General features: G+C 41.0%; 2 protein-coding genes across 2 annotated transcripts in view; both read right to left on the reverse strand.

Annotated features, from left to right (window-relative positions):
- Positions 1-169: 169 nt before the first annotated feature.
- On the reverse strand, positions 170-26,780 carry MPHOSPH8 (M-phase phosphoprotein 8). Its single transcript, XM_080591421.1, has 14 exons — positions 26,165-26,780; positions 21,707-21,862; positions 19,945-20,799; positions 16,513-16,603; positions 15,133-15,384; positions 14,560-14,685; positions 14,388-14,476; positions 13,125-13,265; positions 12,263-12,349; positions 10,161-10,315; positions 5,678-5,832; positions 4,119-4,246; positions 3,269-3,352; positions 170-2,584 (listed from the first exon to the last, which is right to left on the reverse strand). The coding sequence occupies exons 1-14, from the start codon at positions 26,651-26,653 to the stop codon at positions 2,543-2,545; spliced, it is 2,850 nt and encodes a 949-aa protein (XP_080447547.1). The 5' UTR covers positions 26,654-26,780; the 3' UTR covers positions 170-2,542.
- PARP4 (poly(ADP-ribose) polymerase family member 4) overlaps positions 21,727-27,099 on the reverse strand; it is a 53,716-nt gene continuing 48,343 nt past the window's right edge. Inside the window, exon 37 of the mRNA XM_080589019.1 lies at positions 21,727-21,862. Within this exon, the coding sequence (XP_080445145.1) occupies positions 21,858-21,862 (5 nt within the window). The 3' untranslated portion in view covers positions 21,727-21,857. The remainder of the gene's footprint in view (positions 21,863-27,099) is intronic.

The raw sequence follows: 27,099 nt of genomic DNA on the forward strand, positions 1-27,099 counted from the left end.
GCCTCCAGTACCTGTGAAAGCCGCCAGGACCAGAAGCACTGCTGTTGCAGTGGTGAAAGACAATGAATCCAAGCCATCAGGACAATTGCCACTGCCATTCACAGTAAGCCCAGCTGCTCAGCCTTGCTGATTGATAGCAGCAAGAAAAACCACACAAGTACTTCAGAAGTATTTCTGCACAGTGCCTACAGAAGTGATTTTTATTATAGCTACTTTTTCTTTATCCTTTGTCCACCAAAACTTTTTACTTAGCAGTTAGATAAAAACCAACGTAGTAAAGTCAGACAAGTAACAGCTTTAAACATCTTTTCATACACCTATTACGCATCTTAAATAGGGATCTAAACTTTATATCCCCAACCAAAAGAGATGGCTGCAAAAGCCATCCCTCAATAAGAGCTTTATGAACTCAGATTTTATTCCCCAGTCCTGTAGAACTCCTCCCTCCTTCCCAAACACCTCAAGGGAGGGGAGGAAAAAGAAAAAAAAAAACACACAAAATCACCCCCCCAACACCACCTTTGACAACTATTTGCTATGCCAACTCTTGGAGCAGTACTAGACATTTTTAGGCTAGACTGTACAACAGGTTCTAAATAGCATCTAAATATTATATGGACATTTGTTCAAAAACCCTTTGTCCCCATCTTTGCACAGTCCTTGAACAGCTCAAACATTTACCGCTGAGGTGTGCTGTACAGCATTTACCATGCATGCGCTATACTCTTAAGCGTACAATGCAGGGAGAGCTGAGGAAATGGTAGCCACACACATGACAACTATCACGCCAACGTAAGGAAACACTTAAGAACGTACCCTACCCTTATTAATTTTCCAGGATTATTTCATAATATGCTTAAAAGTTCATTAACAGTGACTAAGAAGAAACGCAGCTACACAAAATTCCCAAGTGCTGGTAGGGACAAACCTGATTCTCAGCCAGCGCTTTTTGTGCATCTCAGGTGTTGATACTTAGCAAAATGAGGTATCTCACGTGTTTCAGAGAGGTGGAGGTAACATGTCTGTTCAAAACCCAGACTTGTTAACATCTCATCAATACTGTTTGGATTTAAAATAGTCTTTTTGCAAACAGAAACGAGTATGTTGTGTTGCTGTTCTAGTTTCATATAGCTTAATGTGACATTCCACAAAATTGAAATAGTGTGCTTCATTACGATAATTTGGCATCTCTCATTATGAAAGTTCTAAACTTTCAAGAACCAAAAATTAAAACCTGGCTAACTGAACTTTTTAATACAAAGTCACAGTTCTTAAAAGGATACAGCTGCACCATGTTGATGGTGAGCACTCAAATACATTAAAGAATTTATCCACAATAGTTTTGTTAGCAATATAGGCACATAGTGGCATGTAAACTACTTGTGGCAACCAGAACAGCAAAGGCACAATCTGTTTTTTTTCTTTTTTTTTTTTCCCTTTTACTTTTCAAGATGTTTAATTTACAAAGAAAATTATTCTGTACCTCATGCAGAAGCACTACATTTGTATATTATAGCACAGAACCATTACAGAACTGCTGTCATCTGATAAAATGAGGCATTTAAAAAAAAAAGATAGCAGCTCTTTGCACTCAGGAAACGAACTTCTGAATTAGAGGGCAATGCGTGTTCTCATCAGGCTGAGAACATCTGAAACCCTCTGTACCTTCTCATCTACAAAAAGCACTGCCCGCACACTGAAGGTAGGTTAGCGAGTTTTCTGGTTTGCTGTTTACAGCTTGTTTTTGTTTTCCCATATGCCACTTAACTAAAAATTCCCAAGTTAAAATGCCTGTAAAACTATCAGTTGCTTCTCTAATACAAAATTGGTTTTAAAGCACTGACGGAACGAGGAATCTGACCGCAGTCCTCTGCAAATTGAGTCCATTCAGACGCCTTTCTTCATACCTGCAAACATGTATGCAGGTTAACTGTGTGTTCGAAGGGAATCCCTCTCAGCATGCCTGCTTTCTTATCAGGAAGCAACAGCAGGAAGAGGTTCAAACCAGAACGCAGTCCCTAGCAATTCGAGGTTAAGTCTAATGCAATAACTTTAAAGTGTAACTTCTACCCATGGCTCTAATACAACAATTCTGCATTTTACATAGAAACATTACAGTTAGAGTAAGTAGAAAACTGTAGTTTACAAATGGAAAAGATCCTTCTATTAAAAAACATTTTACTTAGTTACCTTAAATAGTTCTTATATGCACCATTCCACATTGTGGAAAAGCTGAAATACGCAGTCTGGACTCCACAAGTTAAAGAAAAACAGAATTGTGTGTATTGGCACAAATACTTACATCTACGTCTGTACAAGGTAAAAAAAATGCTGACAACCCTGTCCCAACCAGTGTAGCGTACTCAGCTGCTCTCCAACACATCTTTTCCTATATGAATACCAACAAACGACAGTGAGATGGGAACTTAGTCCTAAGAGTGTGGTGCCAAAAAGTTCCAAACTGCTTTGTCAGTCTCTGAACAGAGGAATCAGAAGTATTTCCAAAAGTGTCGGTCCACTCAACACGTTTGCAACTGTGAGGTCACTGCAACTGCACTCTGTACGCTCCTATTAGCAGCTTTACCTGGAAAAGCAAAAGCAAAGGGTTCATATACAGACTGTTCACGTGTGGCTGTAGCGAATACTTCTGCTAATACAACAGCAAGAGAAAAGGCATGTATGAAATTGCTCAGTCACAAGCAAAAGAGGAAAAAAAGGAAGAGTATGAACTAGACATGCACATACACTTTCAAATGAATATGCTTATTCATAATGGACTTAAAAAAAAATGAAGAGCACAATAAAGTATTTAAGAATCTAAGTCTTAAATATGAAGATCTAGAAAATTTACTAGTGCATCTTCCATAAAAAACCCTACTACACAGGATCTGTAACTCGTCTTGCAACATGCAGTGGGACGACTGCCCAACCCACCTGGAAGCACCCACAAAGGACACCACAGGCTATTCAACAGCACACTGCATATCCTGGTAAATACTTCCAAACTCTAAATGCGCAAGTAAAAACATCTGTATGCAAAAAATGGCTGTCACTCCCTGCAGTTGTTATTAAATTCACAATACAGGTGGAGAAAATTTTTGGCTGTAACATTAGTTTATCCCAGTGCACGAGTTCCTGATAGGAACTGGGTTGAGAAGACAGTGGGATATCCTTGGTTTTACATTTGCAACATACAACTAGAAGCACCTATACCGCAGAAGAGTTACTGTACAACAAATTAACATACACATTTAAGAGCATTTTGTACCTTGGCAGTAGGAGCTTCTGCCAACCGTATAAAAAGCTTGTTAAGGCCTGCAGTAGGGCTGAAGGAATAAATAAAGTGACTATCCTAAAAAGAAAAAGAAAATCAACAAAATTAGTGGCAGGATATGGTTAAAAGTGTGGTGTGAATTGAAATAACAGAACATGACGTTTAAACTAGGCAGGGGGGTGTCTGTTCATACGTTTGTTTTAAAGTTGCATATACTGCAAAGAACCTTTGTCATAATTGCAGAAAAAACACGAGTGCACAGTGATGCGTTTAACAGAAAAAAAACCACCAAGAAATTTAAATTAATCAGTAGAAATATGAGGGAGTTCATTAAAACAGGCCAAAGCAGTTATATTTAATAACAGACTTGTGTCAAAAATTGGAGAGGCCAGGTGAATTTGGGAAGTAAAACACCTTCAGACTCAGAGTTCTGACCTCCCTGCTCAAACCCTCAGTCCCGAGGTCGCAGTATCACAGGACGGCTGAGGTGGGCAGGCACCTCTGGGCCCACCTGGTCCAAGCCCTGCTCAAGCAGGGTCAGGGCAGGCTGCCCACAACTACGCCCCTGTCTTGTAAGTCACAGCTTTCTATGGAATCTAATATTACAGGGTTTGCAGTTCTTTATACACACACAAAAAAGAGTTTTCATTTCAAAAAATCAAAAAATAAAAACTAAATGAGTAAACAACAAAAAAAAATCACCACACACCACCATCACCACCACCACCACCACAAAGCCTGCATCATAACACTCAAAATCCAAATCAAGGCTCTAAAATTTCCCAGGCTGTTCCACAGACTTCATAGAGCAGTTTTACAGTCAGTCAGTTATACGATGACTTACCAAAAACACAGGGAGCTGGAATTTGTCGTTTAAAACCACAGCTTGTACACTGCATGGTCCACAGAGCCGAGCAATGACTTCTTTACCAAAGAAATTTGCATGGAAAACGAAGAGAAGAATTCCAGATCCTAAAAGGAAAGGCAATTCAGTCACATGAAGCTGAAACAAGAGCCATTATTTAGAACAACCGCATACACTGAACTTCTGAATACACACAGTTAGGTACCTCTATCATTTGTATAAGTATTAAACTCCAATGGAGCACTGAAGCAATATGAAAAAAAAGCAAACATGCAAAATCTGATCTCCCAAGCACAACCCAAACACAGAACACAACTGAGTGGGTCACAAAGCCAAGGTCTTTTGGCAGCAGGACCAGCTTCAGGTGGCTATTACAAAGGAAAACAAAATGGATACAGTAATCCTCAGGTACAGTTCACTTCTGTGTTTTTAGATTTATCTCAAATGTTACGGAATTTCATGTAGCTTGGGTTGTCTTTTTTCCTAGTAAGGACAACTGAGCTCAATCAACTACAGATTTTTAAGAACTGCACTGGAATTCATAAGCAACTGTCTTCAATACCCACAAATACCTCATTTTCATATATAAACTTATGTAACGTTTCCTAATTCTACAAAGCATATCATCAAAAAAATGGAAGATCTATTATAACTCTGAATAACAACTGGGTAGACATAACCACTCACAATCCTAGTTTTAGTAGTATTTCAATCACGTTAATGTATTATTTTGAAAACAAAAAAAAAAAAAAAGGTCAGTATCAGAAGGTACTTCCCTGATACACTCAAAGGGCAAGAAAAAAATGACTCAGCTAAAAAGAGCATCAGAGTTGTTCTCTGGATTCCTGACAGAATGAAGAAGCATTCCTAAGTATCTTGGGAGTTTGACCCTCAGCTTTTCAAAGGGGCTCATAGGCAAAACAGAGTTGGGTGACACTGGCTTCTTTTATTTACAGTCTTTCTAAGCTGGGTTTGTGCCACAATAGTGTCATGACTGTACACCAAGATTCCCGTGTGTTAGGCACTGCATACAAAACAAGGTGATCCACTACTAGATTCTCGAAGTATTCTTACATCAAGATTTCTAAATATTAAAGTACTCTTACATTAAGATTTCTGATTATCAATTGTTTGAAGGCAAACCCGTCACACAGCTCATGCAACACATGAGCTGAAGAAAGAGGTTGTGTATGTGGTGACCCAAAAAAAATACCAACAAAAACAGACACAAAAAAAAGCAAAAAAAAAAGCCAAACCAAACCCCCACAAACCAAAGCCACCAACACACATACACAAAACCCACCCACAATGCGTTAAAGCATGCTCCTCCTCTCCCTAAAGCAGGGCTTCCTAATTTCAACTTCTACGTTCCATAATCTGAATGTAAAAAGCATCCCCAATGTAATGCAATGTACTATAATAAAACAATTTCACATAGCAGATACTTACGACATACTTAAAACGCAGCTTCTCCATGCGCTATTTTACTTTTTAAAAAATAAAATAAAAATAGAAAGTAGGAAATACAAAGTCCCTACCTTCTGGGATGTTTTGTGGGGGTTTATAGTTAAAATCTGTAGAAAAATCTGGCCCTTCACAGAGACGATGACACGCAATTGGGAAGACTGGCTCCAGTAAAGCAAGACGAGCTTCAAAATAGTCCCTGATGGTATCTTCTGCTACTCTTGAGAGCCTAGAAGAGCAAAGAAGTGAGGCCTGTACATCACATAGTAAGTTACCTTACCGGACACAGACTTGATCAGAGCCGACACAAGAAAGGATTTCAGATTACCTTTTTGAATTCCCAGTTTTCAGGGCTTCATCACTAATGTTTATGTGTAGATGAACCCCAGGTCCCAGTACTTTGGGAATTAAATAGTTTATCAAGAGATCTGTTTGTGAAATTCATCCATCAGGTCTCCGCTATTTATTTTTGTGGACAAGTCCACTACAGCAGACACCAAAACCTCTCACTAGCCACACACTTCTTTATGTAGGAAGATGTTGCCGAAAAATCAGGTACGTACCAGCTGGCTGAACAGAAACTGCTTCCCTAGCACGGCTGACCAACGGACTGACTGCAAGTAGGTTAGGTAAATTAGTCCCACATTTTTATTGGTCATACTGTTAGAGGAATGCAATTCCCAGTTATTCCCAGCTCTATTAAAACGCAGTGAAAAAGCAGCAATTCTACCGTTAAATAGCCCCCCAGCGATAAATAAATAAGTAAAATGGGCATTTGGGAAGGGCAGGGGCTGCTAAATTAAGCACGCAGGATGTCCTTCAAAAGAGAGACCCCATTAACCTACAGTATTTGGCACTTTTACAAGCCAGCTATCAAGTAATCCTCTTTGGAAAGCTGTTTTGACACAAATGAGGTTTAAATGCCTCTGCAAGGCAAAGGTCCCGACTCCCCGCTTTGCAGCTTTCTGAGCCATGACTCAGAGCACAGCTCCCCTCCATGCCAGGCTGAGATCATCACCCACAGAGCCTTAAAAATTGAGGTTTTTCATTGGAAAGAAACTACCAGAACTGCCATACCAAAGCAAGCCCAGAAGCCCACCCAGCCCAGCTTCCAGAACTATATAAATAAGGGGAATTAAACAGCAGTCTTCGCGGTATGCTGCCCTAGTTTCCAGCAATCCCATTTAGAGGCATCCAAAACCAAACCGCACCTCTCCGCAGATCTACTTAATCCCTTCTTAATTCCCATACAATTGTGACCAGAACATTTTGCAATGAAATCCACAATTCAGCTTTCCTGTGCAAAAATACTTCTCCGTTTCAAACTTATTAATCATTTAAATGGACAGCCTCTAGAACCTGCCTCGTTTTTTTTCCCCGACAATTAAAAAAATAAAATTTTGAGCTTTCAAACTGCCCCAGGGGGACCCGCTTCTGCTCTGTATCTCTGACTATCTCTACTTTCCTTCTACCTTTTTTGCTTCATCTGTTTTTTCAAAAAGCTGAACGGAATGGGACATGCTATTAAAGACCTTCTGACAACATGGATTTAGATTTTATTTTCAGCTTCACTACTACAGTATTATCTTCCTTTTTGATTGAAAAGGCAGCACCGAGTTGGTATTTTCAGATAATTATGGTGAGTGTAGAAGCCTTCTAAATTCACAGGAGCTGTTTTACTCTGTGTAATTCACACAACTACAGCGAAACCCCATGGACATCACTTTGCATTTACCAGTATTTAATTTCACCTGTCTTTTCACTGGCAAAATTACACATTCAAGATCTTACAAAACACATCATCCAGCATAGCCAAACCTGAAGATGGCAGATTTTAAATACAAAACAGTCTGGAAAGGAACCAAACAGTGAATGCAAGAAAGATTCAATATACTGAACAGCACGTGCCAGATCACATTTGTCTGTGTATTTGCCACTGCCTTCAAAAACCTAACTCTTGAGAATTTAATTTATCTACTTCAACTGCCCTTGCTCACTTAAATTTTCTATGTTTGAAAAATTATTATTATTTTTTATGCTTTTAACACTTTGTATTTTTTTTTCAGTTTAGTCATATAGCTTCCTTATAGTTTCCACCTGATTGGGAGAGAAGTTAAATACAGTGATCTACAATACCTCAGAAAAACCATGGTGCATTAAAAATATTGGTGCCACAATACTGCTTCACCCCCTCCAGTATCAAACTGGATTTGAACATGTTATTTCAGCAAAAAGTCAGCGTTGGGAAGTTTAGCTGGAGACTACTGCCCAAGGTCCAGTCCTTCTCCTCTCAGCACTGGTGAGGCCACACCTGGAGTGCTGGGTCCAGTTCTGGGCTCCCCAGTACCAGAGGGACCTGGGCATACTGGAGAGAGCCCAAGGCAGGGCCACCAGGATGATGAAGGCACTGGAGCATCTCTGCTGTGAGGAGAGGCTGGGAGAGCTGGGGCTGCTCAGCCTGGAGAAGAGGAGGCTCAGGGGGATCTCATCCGTGTCCCTCAATCCCTGAAGGGAGGGCGCAGAGAGGCCGGAGCCAGGCTCTGCTCAGTGACCCCCAGAGAGGCTGTGGGGTCTCCTCCTTGGGGATCTCCAAAAGCCGCCTGGATGTGGTCCTGGGCAGCCTGCTCTGGGTGTCCCTGCTTGGGCAGGGGTGGCACCAGGTGACCTTCATAGGGCCCTGCCAACCTCAACCAATCTAACTTCGTAACTGAGTTCCTTTAGATATCATGGGCAAATATCCCCTAGCCTCAGAAATATATTCAGGTTTTATTGGTTTGCACTAAAATGTCTTCTACTGCCATTTCACAAAACAATCCACAAATTTCTCTACCTTACAGAAGGGCTCCCTAACCTCCATTGTAAACGCCAGCACAATGATCATATGGGAACATTTGCTTATATATTTGCTTAATATTAATTTTTTTAGACTTGGTATTCTTAAATGTAGTATTTATAAGGTTATAAAGGAAAGACTACTAATAACTTCATAACAGAGTAAGAGTATTAGCAGTACTACAGCAAGCAGCAGTGACCATTTAAGAGGCAGTTTCTGTCAAAATAGATTTAACAAGTTAGTTGATGGGAAACAAGACCAGAGAAGGAAACAGAGTTTTCTGTGGACTAAAACAGAGAGAATGAGCTCTGACTACAAGGCACCTGACAGGTTGGTCTCATTGTATTATACAGAAAAACCACAAAGAAAGTCATCATAAAACAACAAAAAGACCTTGCACCGAGACAATATTCCTCTGGCACCACACAGGGCACTCATGGCAATATTTCACCTGCTGCAGAAGCTGAGACCTTCTCTAAAGGTCATTCAAGTTCGGAGACTGCAGGTTTAAGAAATTCTGCTCTGATACACTGGAAGAACCGATAGTTAACCGATAAAGAGACATTCAAAGAGCTTACTCTCTCTTCACTTTTTTAATTGTCCCTACTTCACATCACTATTAATCCCTTCTGCGTATTTCACCTGACAGTTCAGTACAATCACACGGCCACATGAGATTGTGAGATCCCACCTGGAGCACTGTGTTCAGCTCTGGGGCCCCCAGCACAAAAAGGACAGGGATGTATTAGAGCGAGTCCAGAGGAGGAGCATGAGGATGAGAAGGGCTGGAGCAACTCTCCTATGAGGACAGGCTGAGGGAGTTGGCGTTGTTCAGCCTGGAGAAGAGAAGGCTCAGGGGAGACCTTACAGCAACCTTCCAGTACCTAAAGGGGGCTGGTTTTAAACTAGAAGAGGGTACATTTAGATTAGACATTAGGAGCAAAATCTTTACTCAGAGGGTGGTGAGGCCCTGGCACAGGCTGCCCAGAGAAGCTGTGGGTGCCCCATCCCTGGAGGTGTCCAAGGCCAGGCTGGATGGGGCTTTGGGCAGCCTGGTCTGGTGGGAGGGGTCCCTGCCCATGGCAGGGGGTTGGAACTGGGTGGTCTGTAAGGTCCCTTCCAACCCAAACCATTCTGTGATTCTATGAATTCACACCACACACACTGCACTGCTCTTTGGCCATTCTGTTGCATGATAAAGGTTTGCATTTCCATCATTTACTGGAATGTTAGCTGTACCTACCTCTCCAGCACAGAGCTCTTGAAGTTTCAGCTCACAACTGACACTTAAGGGTCAACAACACCCTAATTATTTGCTATCTTCAGGTACTTTTTGTCTTCTACCCCTTTCCACCCCCCCCCCCCAAAAAAAAAAGACCGTTTTTTTTAAATGAATGATTTACTTTGCATGCCCTAATAAGATTTTACATTCAACTGTCCAATACTTATGCTTATATTTTTTTCTGATTGCTTTATTTCTACTTTGAGGAATCTTCTACTAATTCCCTTTTCCTCCTCTCCACCTTTTTACACAGTGTTTAAGTAACGTCCTGCTAACTGTTCGCTCACGCAGTTTATATTTCACGTGATTTGTCCGTTAGCTTTGTGCCCAAAGCAGATGTCTTCTTTCCAGAACTCTCTCCCTCTTCCCCGTGACTTCAACTTATGACAGGCCTAGTATTTCCAACTTTGACAGAACAAACTTCAAAGTACAGTTTACTCACGTTTCCAAATGACTCTTGAGCTGCTCATACACCAGTACGTTGTTACACTGTTTAGCAAAATGAAGCGCGCTGTTCTGATGCTTTGACAAAATATTACAGTCCGCTCCGCTCTCAATCATAAGCCGCACTATATCAGAATTCCCTCTTTTACACGCCTGTGCAGAGAGAGAAAAGGGAAGGATGGACAACGACAACAAAAATCCCATTAGAACAGCATAACACCAAAGAAAGCAGAACTGCAGAAACAAAATCCAAATTTAGTTACAATTCAGAAAACAAGTTTAAGTAGGCACCCAGTGAACGCTAACGCAAATCCTGCTAACGCAGGATCATGCTACATGAATACTTCATCTTTACCCAGGCAATACTATACACCTGATCCCAGAGAAGTAGCAACACTCAGGGTTGCCAAATGGATTTCATTACTAAAAAGGCAAAAAAAAAAAGTTCTATGACATGATTTACTCTGCTCAAGCACAGTACCTGTAAACTGCCTTGCAACCTGAACAAACAGGCTTCTGCAGAAGCATTCGGGATGACTGATGTAACACTTCTAAACGTCCTTTTCTAGGCATCTCACAAACATTACTTCAGATTCGCAATAAACTAGTAGAATTTCCCCCAAATAATTTAGCCATTTTAGACAGTTACTGTTTAAACTGTGTAAGTGTCCAAGCCTGATCAACATTACCTCCAGCAAGAATTTCAGGGCATCTCAACTGAAGACTTGACAAAGGTACAGGAAAAGCTAAATAAAGCTCTACTTTGAAGAACGCAAATGTACTCTTGGCAGCTTGTTTTCAAACATCTCACTCAGAATTAGGGAAAGGCAGAAGAGATATATTTCTATCCTCATGAGGCCTTTCAGAAATCAACATCTGAAATTTGTTTAAGGCCTGAACTTTCGTATCTGCTTTCAATCCATAATCTCGTATAAATAAACAAAACCAATACCCCCTCCGCCACCCCCCCAAAAAAAACAAACAAAAACCCTACACCAAAACAAAAATCATGTATCACCTCTGAGAAAAATGAACTGCCAAGACTTCCCTCCCCCTGCTTTCAGAAGTAAGATCCAACTCCTCAAGTTAAGTAAGAGTGACTTGATAAACACATCGGTATGTTTATCCACACGTGGCTAAACTTGTTTCAGTAAGTTACGGGAAATTAAGACCCAACTCTTCATATCTGCACAGCAAATAAATACAGGGAATAAGTCACTGTAGGATGCCAATTAGAAAGTATGCACAGCTGTGTATCAAACTAGAAAAATATCGTTGAAGAAATGTGAAGCTCAAAACATGTTCACGGAGGGAGACAAACTGCAAAGAGCTTTTGGACGTAAGTGACTGAGGAAACCACAAGCGTGTCACCACTTTCCTTACAGAAGATATGAACTCTGAGCCTCGCGGAGGTTAAGAGAGAAACAGTACGACATTGTCTTGGACAGAAAACCTTTTGTAATCTCTTCTGTAAACAGCCCCCATGAAAACAGAGCAAGTTAATCAGGAAGGGGAACTTCAGTGGAATTCACTAATACAACCCAAAAACTATTAAGAGGAGCACAGACTGTTTTAAGGGTCTCAGAGTTTTCCCATTACAACAACAAAAATGTAAGTAAATAGGTATTTTCCTTTGTGATTGGAGGGAGTAAAGGTGCAGAACGTGCTGTGGGAAGGAGACTGTAAACCAGTTACTTTATTTCTGGTCAGTGACAAAAAGACAGAAGTCAACATTTCACAGCAACATTCTGCGGAAGATTCTCCTTTGTGGAGCTTTTGTCTCCCTGCTGACAATCCGATAATCTCAGTTTAAAGACCACGTCCACATTTCTTTGACCCAAACAGTGGAAGAGATGAGAAGCCACATTTAACGCTGTAAGCTGATGGTATCTGGATCCATTGTTTAGACATAATAGTACATTAAAAAAATATGGATTAAAACACTGCCTCAAGTAACTATGAGTAGTACTTGTATTTTAAATGTAGTATATGCCCCCGACTAAATCAACTCTGCAAATGCACTTTTATGTCTTCTATATTCTATTAGTCTCCCAAGCATTGTTTCTTATTAAACTGCATCAGGACAAACATTGAATTTACCTTCATTAAAGCAGTTTCACCACTGCTCTGCTGCATGTTCACATATGCCCCAGCTTCCAGAAGAATAGCTACTGTTGTTAGAAAATTCTTAAAAACACAAAACCACAAGACAAGTAAATATAAAATATTCAGTTTTCATTTCAAAACATAAGCATGATGCATGTCACAATTGCAGTTGTTCTCTCCCACTGCTCATAAAGCTCATTTTAGACTCTCGCAAATAAATAGCCATGGGCATTCCTAATTCTTACTTTTTACTTAACTTGGTAATAGTAAATACTGCAGGGGAAAAAAAAAAAAAGCCTGCACTGATCATGAAGCTGGAATCAAGCTTTCTCTTTTGGCCTCATATCTCCTGTACTTGGAAAGCTCACGAACCAACATGAACAAAAGAGAGCACCATGAAACATCCTTTAACTTTAATCAAGCTGGACTTTGTTTAAGAAGAGCTTGCCACCATCTCTATCCCCAACTGTCAAGTAATAAGCCCTTCTTCATCAGAGATTTGCTCTCAAAGATTCCCAAGGCTGGATACTGTGAATCCAAAAGATATTCACAAGCAATTCTAACCCAAAAATTTCAGCCCCCATCAAAGCCAAATTTAGAGACACCCTTTGCACCAGCTTTCCTTCTAAGCAGCCCTGTGGTAGTGGCTACTAAGGGTAGGGTTTGTTATCACCTCTCAGAATTTGTTCAGTCTACAGCAACCAGACACTGAAAGGTCATTTACGGTCACCGTGCTGTACCCTGCTCACCGCTTTTTGGGGATCAGCTAAAGGGGCAGAAAAAAATTGGGTCCCACTTCTGCACGTACATAGAAGAGCCAAGAATATGATGGAAATATGACGGAAAACAAGCCAACCTTTTCAGCTGCATGTATCAACGCAGTTGTTCCATTTTTCTGTCTACCATTAACTTTGGCTCCTTTCCTGATTAGGACCCGCAGGAGGTCATCGTGCCCACCAGCAGCAGCAAGCATTACTAGGGTCATTCCACTCGAGTCCTACAACAACAATCATTGCCAAATACTTGAAGATAAATCAAAGCCACAAGAGAAAGACTGCAAGTGCATCAACAGGTTTCACAGCGATTCTCCTCCCCGGCAGAAGAATTCACACATAGATGACTGCCAGATGCTGACAAACTATCACCTCCCACTTCCCTCGCCCACAGGCCTCACACTCTGAGCTTCATAAATCTAACGAGCCGAACAAGAAGGAAAAACAGAACGAGGCAGGATGAAAAGCAGCAAGGTATGTGACAGTGGGGAAGACAGCATGACAATGGAAAAAGAAACTGGCAACCACTGGAGAAAAACCCATTGGCTTAAGCCAGTTGCTACCACAACGCAGCTTTTGGATTTTATCTGAGGAAAAATATGAAGAGATTCCTGTGTGCGGCCAGTCTCCTCACCACTCCTTGCATTGTCCATCAGACGCTACAATTCTAAAAAACATGTGCTTGTCTCAACTGTTCATTTGGCATCTTCTTTTCTCCCACACTACAGAATGTAGTCCTCAAAATGCTACGTAATATGACTGCACAAGGTCACTGGTGAAAATCGTGACGTCAAAGATTTTAGTTCTCAAAAAGAGAATTGCAGTACTATTTGACAGGAAAATACACCCTTGAAAGGAAAACCAGTAAGAACACAGCTGACGAAAAACTGGCAAAAAAATTATTCATGGGGTGAAGTGGTCCCAGTCTGCTGAACAGAAAATTCTACATTTTTTTTTCACATGTATAGACATTTTACATATTTCAGGCACTTATCTGCCAGCTATCATCATTCCTTATACCACTTATTACACTTATATACACTTATTGTGTATATGTATACTTATATACACTTATTACCACTTATCTACGTTTATTATTCAGTTTAAATCCAGGGGGCAAATCCATTGCAAATCCAGCTACTAGGATGTTTCTATGAAGCTTCACTTTTTCTTTGGAAGAAATGGGAACAAATAATGAAACCTTGTATTCTGTGTTCCCCTTTCTCCCGTAGTGCTTTTTCCAAGCTGAAACAGAAGTCTGCTACTAGCAGGACATAGCTTTTCAAACAATCCACATTTGTACTTCCCGCCCACCCCCCTCAACAGCTCTATTACAGAGCATTTACCTCTTGATCCAGATTATATTCCTCGCTTGAAGAAAGTGCCATCTTCACTGTCATATAATCCCCACTTTTGACAGCATCCCTCAGGAGTGCTAGAAAATAAATTTAATGCAGCTATAGGATATTTCACATTGAAATGCCAGATAAACATCCATTCCTCCCAGCAACTACTTACTGCTGGATATCGGTTCTGTTGAGACATGATTCTCATCTTCTCCATCGAGATGCTTCTGGAAGTCTTCTAGTGTCAGCCATTCTAACTGCATGTCCATACCCAAGCTCAGCACTTGTTGCTTGCCATCTATCATATATTTGATTTCACAGAAGAAAACAATAAAATAAGTAACTAGTAACTTATCGGTTTCCAAATCATTCACTGCTTCAATGAGCAGCAGCACAACATACTACTTTTCATTCAAACACTCTGGAAGCCAGTGTGAAATGGTTCCAAACAATGGCAGCCATGTTACAAGCAGACACAGAAAGCTTTTACTTGAAAGAAATCGTTTAGTTGTTCTACAGCGTTAGGCTGAAGGGATCAGAGATGGTGAACGCCGTTACGGCAATAGCAGGAATACACTGGAAACACACTGATAAGCTGAGAAGTTATCAATGAGTTTTCAAAAGAAAACATTATTATAGCCACCAGGGGAAACAAGAATTGGAGCACGGAAAGATGCAAGCAGGAGTGGAGAAAATATTAAATGCAAGTGCTCAGCTTTCTCCTAGATTTGCTTCTACGGCTCACCAGAGTTCTCCTCCATTTGACACACATCCACTACTTCCCGATCACCTTCTGCAGCAATGTAATTCCATGTTTCTGTTTCATCTCTTATGCTCCTCCTTTCCTTGTACACCTTGCTGTCTTTTGATTTTAATTCTTCTATGAATTTATATTCTAGCGAAGATTCTTCTCGTTTGCGGTTATTCTCAGAATAGTCATTTTTTTCTTCTGAAGCTACATTAAACAATTCAAATGCACTTTTGATGTCCTTAAGGCCTAGAATATTAAGACAGTTACCAAGAGTGACTACTTGAGCCACTAAAGACTATTACATAGCAAATTTTAAGTGAGTGACCAGAGTCCATTCAGAAAAGGTCTATTCTCTTTTCATAAGTTAATCATTGCTGAAGCACAACGGCAAGCTTAAGCATAAGCCAAAATCAGAGAAAGCAAGTTCACCTCCAAATACCCTGGAAGTCTGGGCTCTGACTGCTTTCTACACAGTACCATCTTCTTTGTAACAAATTTAGTTTAGAATCATGCATAAATTACTACTTTGAAAATATGGTTCACTACCTGTGATAAACAAAGGACACATGCTGTACGTGGAACAATAATTAATAGCCTGTTACTACTTTTCTTGAGCACTGTAAGCATCTATTATCCTTTAAGTGAACAATGTTCCTCTGGCAATAACTATTTGAAGCACCAGAGCTCCTCCCACACCTATTCAGAATGACCAAAGGTGGAGCTACTTAGTTTTCCTCTCAGTTCATCTTTGTCAGAGCAGCGAGGAAATTTATCCTGAACAAAATCATCCAGAATTTTACTGAGATCAAGTGCGTCAACATTAATACTCTATTAAACAGCAAAGAACAGAAGCACAACCTAGACACTTTTCTTCTTATTTCAAAGCATCCTGTTCTGTTATTTTAAGGCTTGAACAATAACCCAACATGGCTAAAGCACCAGGTAAGAAGTTTGTGTGAAGTGAACCTCTACAAGTTACTCTAAAAATAGACAATGTGTATTTAAGAGTGATAACAAAACAATTCTGGGAATAGATCACCATTGGAGGAATTCATCCAAAGACTGCTATTAACAGCATGATAACGAAGCATAATTGACAGTACTAAATGAAAAAGGGCAAAATCTTGACTTGTATAGAAGGCTCTCATGTTTTTATAGACACTTTCACGCCTCATACATGAAAGTACATACAGCGTTCTCACGAAGCATACATTAACAAAGCCATAACAGAGAAGGCTTTTGCTTCCTAAAATAAAAGCAGAAATTGGCGTTTCTGATATGTGCTACAGCAATATACTGTATCTGCTCTTGTAGGAATCAGAGGAGAATGCCTTGAAGGGTCTTCCCCTTCTCTTTTAAGCAATTAGCACTTACTTTTTAGGCCTTTCTGTTCTTTTCTGCTCTTTTCTTCTTTTTCAGGCTCTTTTTTTTGAGATTTTATTTCGGGTTTCTTTATTTCTTTCTCCTGATATCAAGAAAAAGATAAAATTAAAGTGGTAGAGAGAAAAAGGAAAATAAATCTCCTTTCACTACTCTAATGATCTCATATATTCACAATTAATACTACTGAAAACTGCATATAAAGGACTTGTGGACATTCCTAAGGAAAGAATTAAATGGGTGAGACAGAAGTTGCTCCATGAAGGCTTCTTTAGTAAGAGAGAAGATGTTATTTCTAAATTAAGGAAGTTCAATTCTGACTTTCACAGCATCCCAGTCATGCAAGGTGCTTGCATGTGCCGAAACCAGCATATGTTTAAAATTATGGTGCTTTACAATTCATCAAAATGAGACAGACAGATATACACGCATGTACATATATATATATAACACAAAGACAAAAAAAAACAGACCAGGAAGCTTTCTCTATTTAAGTCTTAAATGTTAGGTGGTACATCACTTGTGAATACAAAGCAAGCAGAAACCAGAAGCTTCTCTTAAAAGTATTGTCTCTACTAAAACTGGGATAAAACAACTAAAATCCCTTGGTCCAAAATAAGGAGACTACAGATCAAGGAAGCACAAATATTCAAAGTACTTAAGTGATCATAAACGCTTATTTGCAGGAAGAAAATTCAAAGTTATGAACCTCTCATTTGTTTCCGATATTTAACTTGAGTAGGATGCAATCATTTCAAAGTATTTAAGACCTTTGTAGCACCATACTCCAGGCAGTTATGACACAATTGACTTCAACCGTAACTGAGAAAACTTGACATTTATATATGGAAGGCTTCAGGTTTTCCAATTTACACATACAGCACAACATAGCAATAGTCATTTGTGAAAAATGCACAATTAAAAAACATCCACCAGAACCTATTCTATCCACACAGAAGACTGAGCTTAGCTTTAGCCAGTATCAGATACATTCATGGCAGGTGTACAGATAAAATCAACTGCACCAAAAAAAGAAACCAATTGCCTCCACCAAAGATTGCCTTTCTTCTTCTCCTCCAAGCCTCTCTTTACATTCAGTCAGCAGACTCCAAACCTTAGAGTAGGAGGGAGAAGGCTATTTGGCACAGCATTTTATCAGCCCCAATACTAACTCGAATAGCACGGGCTTTCTGAAAACTGCCACCGGAATAAGTCCACCAAAGCACTACAGACTGAATTTATCATTAAATGCTACCACTTCTTAGAAAGGTAAAGAATTAAATTAATTTAGTATACAATAACGCGTTAGCAGAGCTGTAACATTGAACCCTCCTTTTCTCCCCCTCCTTCCCCACAAAACTCCAGCTTTTAATCACAGACGTGATTAACTGGCAGCACAGACAGCTGTTGTCCCAGGCAGATGCCCAAAGTAGGAGGGGACAAGTGATTTACTAAAACCATTACCAAGTATTTACTGAACACAAAGGCTGTTATAATCAGTTATCTTGAATTCTACTCCAGATCTCTAATACTGATTAGATGCACAATGCACCCTGCACATTTATTTTTGGAGGTAAATCAAAAGGAAAGGAAGGTTCAGCATACAAAATGACTTCAAACAGAATACTGTGCTACAAATTGAGGTAACAGCGTTCTGTAATCAGAGCTACACAATCAAGACAGGTAGCCGAGAACGATGCGACAATTTTATTTGAAAAGAATGATTTGATTAGGCCGACAACTTTGTGAAGCCAAAAAAAAAACCACCCTAAAGCTCTCCACCAAACCCACCCATGTAGTGAGTCCACAGCTGCTCTGGAGAACAACTAGCCAGTTACAGCAAACATTGTTTGAGCCTCCCAGAGAGAAAGAGCAAAAAGCAACATGTTTTCCATGGTTCCTCAGTACCCTTAATCTAAAAGCACCAGCAACATGAGCATGAGAAAGACATGCAGACATTTTACTGACAGTGCTGGCTGGAAAGCCAAAAGAAAACAAAAGCTTCCACCTGCTATTGATTTCTTCATATTTGGGATGACAGGATTTTCACGCTTTGGTAAATAAAACAGAATTCCAAAGATGTATCCAATTATCACCACCGATGTTGCTCTCTTATGAATGCTGTAGCCTCAAACTATGATAAAATGCTTGGAGTACTACAGGGCCATACCATTCCAGTTAGTTAATAGTCTAGAGAGGATTATTTAAATAGCTGTTAGACACAGCTATGCCTCGTTGCTATTGCTTAACCTCGTTTACAAGAGCTTTCACCACTAAGCTCCTGCAAAAAAAGTACTTTGTGTAGCTCTACTCTGAGATTACTCCATGTAATATTTCCATCCTCTATCCCAAATCAACTTGATCATGTTTAAGGTGGCCTATTCCATACACAAAACAGTCTTAAGCAGAGGACCACAGCTGAACCTACAGAAATAAGGCACTTGCCACCACGGCATTATGGCCTCAGAAGACGTGGGATAAAATCCATTAAGTATCAAGGTATTTTGGCTGCAGCCAAATCAGAAAGGGGTATCTCTGGGCAGACAATTTTTTAAGAACTGCGAATTATATTATAATAGTCTCAAGAAGCTGAAAAAAAAAATCCTCCAAGAGTAGTTTTTCCTCAGAAACTTTCTAGAAATAATGCTTTTTTTCCCACTACACTTTTTTCTTTTTTGCTTTTACCACCCTGCTTTCCTGATTGAATTAAATCAGAGAAATTAAATATTCTATTGGTATTTGATTAGTTCATTTGTCAGAACGGGTACAGCATTTGTAGTTACCATGACACCAAGTCGTGCAACTCAGCATCTCCTGTAAGCAGCACAGGAATTCTAACAAGACAAGACAAGCTGCACAATTATCTCAGAGACTTGGGTTTCGAAGCAATTTCAGCATTCCGTTCTTCACAAGGTGCTAATGCATGTAAAGTATAACTGAGTGGCTGGCTTTTGAGAGAGATCAAGTGTTCATCTTACCTCAAAAATGTACTTCATTTCATTGCGCGGTGTTGGATAGCTGCTACAAGACTGAACGCATTACTATGCAAGAAGAAGAAAGTCAAACTGAGGCCCTACTGTTGAAGCTAGGGGAAACAAGAGGCTGAAAATGAAAGCACGTGTCTCTGGAACAGTAAGATTTGTTCTAAGTAGGTACGCATAACAAACAGCAGGAATTTGTATTTTCACACCTAAAGACGCTCCTCTCCTACAGCACTCCCCCTTTTTTCCTGCGTTCAGAATCTAGAAATTTTTCAGTCTGGCCTACAGATTGGGCAGTGAGCCTTTTTTATTCACCTCGTTAACCTTCCAATTCGTATTTTTCTCTTTGCCATCATAAACAGTAGCCTCTTGAAGTACCTCTACCTCAAGTGTGTTTAATTAACCCCTTCCCCCAGCACCACCCTAATGTTGTAACGTTGCTCACCTCCCCAGCTGAATCCGTGGACTTGCGTCCTCTTTCATCAGTGCTCAACTTCAAACCCTTCTGCACTGGTGCAGGAGCAGCTGACACTTTCTCCAACTCTGCGGCTACAGTTTTTACTTTTTCTTGACCTTTTTGCCTTTTGTGCATGCTCTTCTTCTCTAAATAATAGGTATCTTTAGTTTCTACTTTTCTACTTTCGTCTTTATAATCTTCAATTTTCTGATTTTTTTTCTTCTTTCTTTTAACCTTAACCTCAATACTATCATCTTCGTTACTTGCTGATCCATCAAGATGCCTGTCAGCAATGCCATCTTTTTCAGCAATTTCTTGTTCTAATCTCTCTTTTCCACATTTTACCTTTTGTTTCTCCTCTTTATTTTCAGAATATAAATCTGAAGCTTCGTTATCAGTTCCTTGAGAAAGTGCATCATCTAAAGTACTTGATTCGGAGTCAAACTGAACATCTTGCTTCTCCTTACGTGATTTTTTATTTTCTTTAGAATCTTCTTTCGATTTTACTTTTACATCTTTAACTTCTCCTTTCTTTTTCTTGATTTCTTTAGTATCATCTTTCCTTTGTTTTTTAGGGTCCTTTGAATCTTCCTTCGTTTCTGAAGTCCTTTTTTTTGGTTTTGAATCTGAAACCACAGTATCTGAGGAATTCTCACATTCTGTTCTGGGTTTTTCTTTGAGTTTTGCAGACTTTGACTTTTTCTTCTTCGGGTCATCTGGACTTCTATCCTCTCCATCTTTTGACTTTTTCTTTTTCTTCTTTGGTGAAACATCATCTTTTGTTTCACTTTGCCGGTCACTGTCAGATTCTGCTTCAAATACATCATCATTTAAAGAAAGTTTCTAAAATGTGGGACAGAAAAAATAAAAAAAATTATTTCCTCATTAAACTGTATCACTTTAGCATAAGCCATCCAGAAATGGCAGCGGTGATGCTTTTTGCAAAAGTCAATTGCTTTTTAAACATTACAAATAATGTTACTTACTGCCAAATTGTAAAATTTGTAAACACAGTTCTAGCTCACTTACCTAAATCATATTTCTAACTGCCTGAAAGAGAATCAATACATAAACAAGGAAACCAAGGCAACTGGACATCCAGCAGCCAGACTACAGAACAGAATTAAATCACAGGTCTTTTACACCAAAAGCAATTAACCTGATTTCATAAAATTTATCTGCAGGTTTCTCAGAAGCAGCAGCTTTCAAACAGATTCTTATACATGACTTTGAAAATGACTGAACAGTTAAACAAAAATGAACAAGAAAAAAAAAAGGAAAGAGCCATATGCTGCCTTCTTGAAATTCATTTTTCTGTATTCCTATCTTACCTAATGGATTTTTGCTTGTTATCCATTAATTTAACCTGCTACACGAAGCAGTAGGGTGAAACGAGCAGCGTCCAGCTTCAGTGACAAGACAATACGCCTGTGGGCAGGCAAAGGGGTTGGTTTTGTTGTCAAAAGCAAAGCAGAACGACAATACATCATTTATAGAGTCTCATTAGAAACTGAAATAAAGTTTTAATGAATTTCGATTCTACAAGCAAGCCTGTCAATTCAATAAAAAAAACCTTAACCAGACAACAGCAGCAACGTTCAGTTTCTGCTGAAACAAAACAGTTTTAGATCAAAGAGAATATTTTTCTTTAATTCCATATCCCAAATGTCTTCCATTCTCGTGTCCCCCATTAACAGAGCCTAGATAAGGAATTTGTCTTCATTTTAAGATAACAGAAGGAGAAACACACCTGCACGTCTTTTTTAACAGGTTTAGGCTTATTGTCCACAATTTTTTTTCTGAATTCAAGCAGCACTTCTTTGCAATCTTCCAAATGAACCTCTGGTTCCCAGGTATCATCATCAGAGGTATACCCCTTCCACCGCACTTTGTACAGAATTTTACCCTGCAAGAAAAAAAAACCCAAAAGCAAATATTTAATAAAATATAACATTATGCAATGTACTTCATTCTTGTGGATATAAGTGGATGCATTATTTTGTGTATGTGAAAATGAATATAATGGGAATTCAAGCTCATGCTGAAGTAAGAATTCCTAGAATTATTTCCATCTGCATCACATGCTGAACACAAGAGGTTGTAAAGTTTCAGTAGCTGGAGTGGTTTTATCCCAAATATTTATATTACCTGATTTTTGTCAGAAACACAGCTTCAACGCACATACATTCCCAGTCATTTTACTGGAATTGATTTCCTGACAGTTACAAAATTAAGTTAATATTTCTTCTGTACAAGTTTTAATTGCTTCTGTTTGCTGAAGAACTTAATTTAAAGCCTTAAGATTTATAATGCAATAACACCACTCACACAGTTCTTAATCGGAATTTATAAGGTGTTGGATTTATAAGCAATGACACTTTTGATAAACTGAAATGGTAACAATTGCTCAGGAAAAAAGCATCTTTCAATGAGATCAAGTCAAATCTAGACGAAACCTGACTGTGGGCCTCCCAAAGCTGGTTACAAAGACATCGGTAAAAGATGGTACGACAGCCCTAGACCAATTGTTTCAACAGTATCTGATTTCACTGTAGGATGATATCACAACTTATAGTCTCCAAGTTTTTCCACTAGATTAGAAAGTCTTTTACCATTAGGGGGAGGAAAAAAAAAAAAAAGAAAAAGGCACTTTTCAAAGTATCTCTTGCCTTTCTCCGAAATAAACTAGTCCGAATTCTGGTATTTCTCAATACAGACTTATTTTCTTGCTGCAAGACAAGGCTTATTGGCTTGGTCTGAGCATAATGCTGTCAAGCGGCAACTCTGGGCTGTGTGCACCGAGCTTAACCAAAAAGCAGAGTCACGTCCCATGAAATCAAGGGGGTCCCCTTCATTGATTAAACTTGCATTCTCTTTAGACGCCTGTATGACAAAGACCAGCAGCAAATTTAAGAAAGTCCATTTTCCATTAAAAGGGTAATAATGAATACAAGGCAACATAACCGTTCCTAAACTTATTTTCTGAAAAAGAAGTTCACAAAGGTGCTAACCAAAATACCTTTAGAGAGGCAAAATAACAGTATCTCTCTCTTTCAGAAACAGATTGATGATGCTCCCAAAGATCCTACACTGCTAACCAAGTCTGGACAACAAAAGTTTCAGAAGAACTGCCACTTGACACTTAGTATTAGAAATATTTATTTCCATAATTTTATATTTTTGACTGAACACCACTGACCTTCTAAGAAGTGTATTTATATATACAGCATATATTGAAAACTATAAAACCTGCTTACAACCTCGTTATTTTGCTTCACAGACATATAAATAAAAATAAATAAATAGAAATAAATAAATTAAAAAAGACTACATTCAGATACATTAACATAACACTTCCTCTTATATTTTAGCTTAGCCATACAGTCTTGATTGAGGAATTAGTTTTCAAACATAACATTCACCTGTCTCTTTCTCTCTTCTAACATGGTTCCTCATGAAAGCAGCAACTAGTAAGTAACTTTCTTGTTACAAACACCGGCAAAATTTCGCTTGCAAGGGATCTCTGGAACTAACAAGTACAATGCCCTGCTCAAAGTAGGTCCAGCTAGATCAGGCTGCTCAGAAATTTGTCAAGTTTTAAGGATCTCCATGGATGGACATTTCACAACCCCTCCGAGCTCCCCCCACCCCCTAAAAGCAAGAAATCTTTCCCTTGTATCTCATCAGACTGCCCTGTGCTCCAGCTTGCATCCTCTATCTCTTATCCCTTCACTGCACGCCCCTGAGAAGGGTCTGGCCTTGCTCTCCCTACACCATCCCATTAAACTGATGTAGGCACAACTGTGATGACCCCTGAGCTTCTTTTACTAGGGTAAAGCAAGCCCCACTCTCTCAGCCTCTCCCTGCACGCCCTGTGCTCCAGGTCCCCACGCTGCCTTCACAGCCCTCACGGGGCTCACTCTGCCGTGTCCATGTCTCTCCCAGAGCTCAGCGCAGCACTCCTGGGGCATCTCAGCGGTGCTAAGAGAGGAGGAAGCATCACCCTCGATGCTCTTCATGCTGTGGGAACTGCTGACTCTTGCTCATCTTACCTGCCTGCAGGGACCCCCAGGTGCTCTCCCGCAGCCTGCCTCCCTCCTGTCCCACAGCACAGGGTTATTCCATTCCTTCAGCTAGCTACAGCTACCATTATGCCTTGTAACTCAGGTACAAAAGCAGTCAGAAGTTATTTAATTAGTTGAGAAAGCTGGCTAAAACAAAATCTCATGTAAACGTAGGTCTATCTGTTGAACGACTACATCCACTACACAGCAAATGATTAAAAAAAAAAAGCAGCTTAAGTGAAGGCAGGAGACTGATCATCATATTAAAGATGTATACACAGCCTTTCCCTCATCTGCCAGAATTAATTTATTCCACATTATTTCTCTTCTGTCACTTATAAATAATAGAAAACGCCAAAACATTTTTACATTGCTGTAACTTCTACAGTAGCCAGTGATAGGCTAGAACTCCTATCACCACCTCATTAAAGAACAGAGTTAACGCTACCCATTTCTATGGGGAAATGTCACAGTTTGCCTTGGTACCTGTTATTTTAGTAGAATTTTAGTGCAGCCTGAAAGGCTTTCTAAATATAATATTTCCAGATTTTTATTGCTAATTGCCTCAAGTAGGACAAGCTAGTGTTTCATCTACCAGCAAGTCCAGCTGCCCAGCCTGACCCTGTGCCCAGAGCGCTGCCCTGCCGTGCTGCCACCAGCTCCAGCACCGCTGAGAGCAGAGGTGACAGGAGCTGCTCTGTGCCATGCTCTGCGCTCTCCCATACCAGCACACACAGCACACGAAACCAACTGCTGGTTCAGCATCTCCTTGGGCTTCCTAACTCACCTGGGAATCGCTGGCCCAAAGCGGACTACACACAGTATGCTCCACTGAACGTAACACGCAGCTTTTTCCACTCCTTTTAGATGTTAGGACTAGGTGTGAGCGATTACCTGCCTTGTCCGGCACATCTGAAGCACAGGAGCGTGGCACCACACTGAATAGCAACAGAAAGGCGCTCTGGCACAATGACAGCCCATGCTACGAGGCCACAGCGAGCACGCACCGGGTGAGGCACACGCACACAGTAATGCTCAGTGCTCCGTCCCAGCCTGGCAACCTCCAGCACACAGCATTCAGGGCCTGCAGCAGAACCGGCTGCCACGAGCCAGCAGACGCCACTGACACGTTTTAAGAGAGGGTACTCCAGGCATCCTGGTGCTCTTTAGAAGCGTGTGGAACAGTACGTTCCCCCTTGCCCCCACTACACTGATTTTCACTGCCATCACTGCAGAAAAACTACTCTTGCTAGAAAAACTACTCAAGCCAGACCCACTCTTTTGATTGACACTTTATATAGGGAGAACTAGAAATGCGGTATTACCTCTAAAGCCCAACATTCTTAAGCCATCAAGACACTGCACCATGAAACCGCCTATTCATGACAGCACCACGAACGCATGAGCAACTCTTCACCTGAGGTTTCCATGACCTAAGGGCTTCAAAATCCTCACGTTTCACACTAAGCAGGGAGGCTTCCATGCCATCACATACCTGACTGAAGCCTAAAACCAAAAGCGTAATTAGCTAGAACGAACAACCTGCAGATACAAAAAGCACTTTATAAAAGACCATCGTTGTTTTTTTATTATTTTTTGCTTCGGAAGTTCAAGAAATTTTGGAAGAACTTCAACCAATCCAGTCCTGCTTTTTACCTTTTTAAGGTATGATATTCCTTCCTAAACCATGCCAAGAAGATCTCTAGAGCTAGTTATTTCAACTGGAAGCGGTCCCTCTATTTTGAGCGGTCTTCCTGCATTTTTTTCTGCCACTCTCACTAAATATACCCTGAAACCACCTCCAAGTTCCCCATTATATTCTACCCTGCCCAAACACCTTACATCAAGGCACTCCTGCAGCTCAGGCGTAACAGCAAGGCGTACCTCAGTGCTGCAGACAAAAGGAGAAGTTAGTAAGGAAAGACAGGTTTTTTTTTTTTTTTTGAAGTTAGAGCAGTAAGAGAGGGAAAACCTCGCTCGCAGACCGCGCACGCCGCGTTTCACGTTACAAGTGCAGCAGCAGCGCCGCCGGGGAAGGCTCCTCGCCCCAACACGAGGGATTCCTCAGGGAAACCCCGTCTCAGCACAGGCTGCGGGAGGGCAGGGCGAGCACCGCGCGCCCCCGGGCCCCGCCGCGCACTCACCCCCTCGCTCTTCACGTCGAGGATCTTCTCCACCTCGAACACGTCCTCCTCTTCTTCCTCCTCCTCCTCCTCCTCCTCCTCGCTCTCCCCGCCGCCTCCTCCGGCCTCCCCGCCACCGCCTGCCGCCGCCTCACGGCCGGCCGGCCCGCTGCCCTCACCCCCGTCGGCCGCCGCCGCCGCCGCCGTCTCCTCCTCTTCCTCCGCCCCCTCCCGCCTGGCCGCCGCCGTCTCAGCCCCGCCGCCGGCCGCCGCCGCCATTTTGGGGCGAGCTTCAACCGACAACGGTGAAAAGCGGCTGCGACATCCACGGCCGGGCGGGGCGGGGCCGCCGCAGCCAATCGGGGCGCCGCCAGCCCGTGACGCACGCAGGGGCTGGGCAGAGTGCGGAGGCCGCCCTCGGGGCTGAGGCGGGGAGGGAGCGGGGGGGGGACACAGGGGGACAGGGGGATACAGGGAAGGGACACACGGGGACAAACGGGGAATCTCCATGGCATTACGGGTGGCCAGAGCCCCCGCCGCTCGCTCCTCGTTCGTGGAAAGACGGGGAGAGGGGACCAGGAGGTGGCTGCCAGTTTTGGGGGAAATGCGCCAAAAGGATGGCTGTGGGCACCTCAAGGCAAGGTCCCATTGGGGAATGGGGGTTCTCACTGGGAAAAACAAGAAATCCCTTTACATTTCTTAGTATTTTTCGCATTAAACTTACTGGCTATAGGTGAGCACAGTTTTTTATAGTAATATACAGGAGAAAAAAAGATAATTGTGTAAGAATGCCATACCTTATTTACCTTACATACCTTTTACGTTTTACATTTACCTTTGCATACCTTTTTACCTTATTTACTGTAACCGCCTGTGCTAGTGCTAGGGTGTTAACAAAACTGCCCAGGAAGCATTTTATTAAGGAATACACATCACCCACATGAAACTTTGGGGCT

Source organism: Anser brachyrhynchus (assembly GCF_964034855.1).
Source record: "Anser brachyrhynchus genome assembly, chromosome: 1".
In the NCBI taxonomy this organism is placed as follows: domain Eukaryota; kingdom Metazoa; phylum Chordata; class Aves; order Anseriformes; family Anatidae; genus Anser; species Anser brachyrhynchus.

Coding starts and splice junctions, on each gene's coding strand:
- MPHOSPH8 (XM_080591421.1), bottom strand. CDS start 26,653: ATGGAGATTCCCCGTTTGTCCCCGTGTGTCCCTTCCCTGTATCCCCCT. Junction 16,604..19,944: donor CCACGGATTCAGCTGGGGAG/GTGAGCAACGTT, acceptor TCTTGATATCAG/GAGAAAGAAATAAAGAAACC. Junction 14,686..15,132: donor TCAAATGGAGGAGAACTCTG/GTGAGCCGTAGA, acceptor AATATATGATAG/ATGGCAAGCAACAAGTGCTG.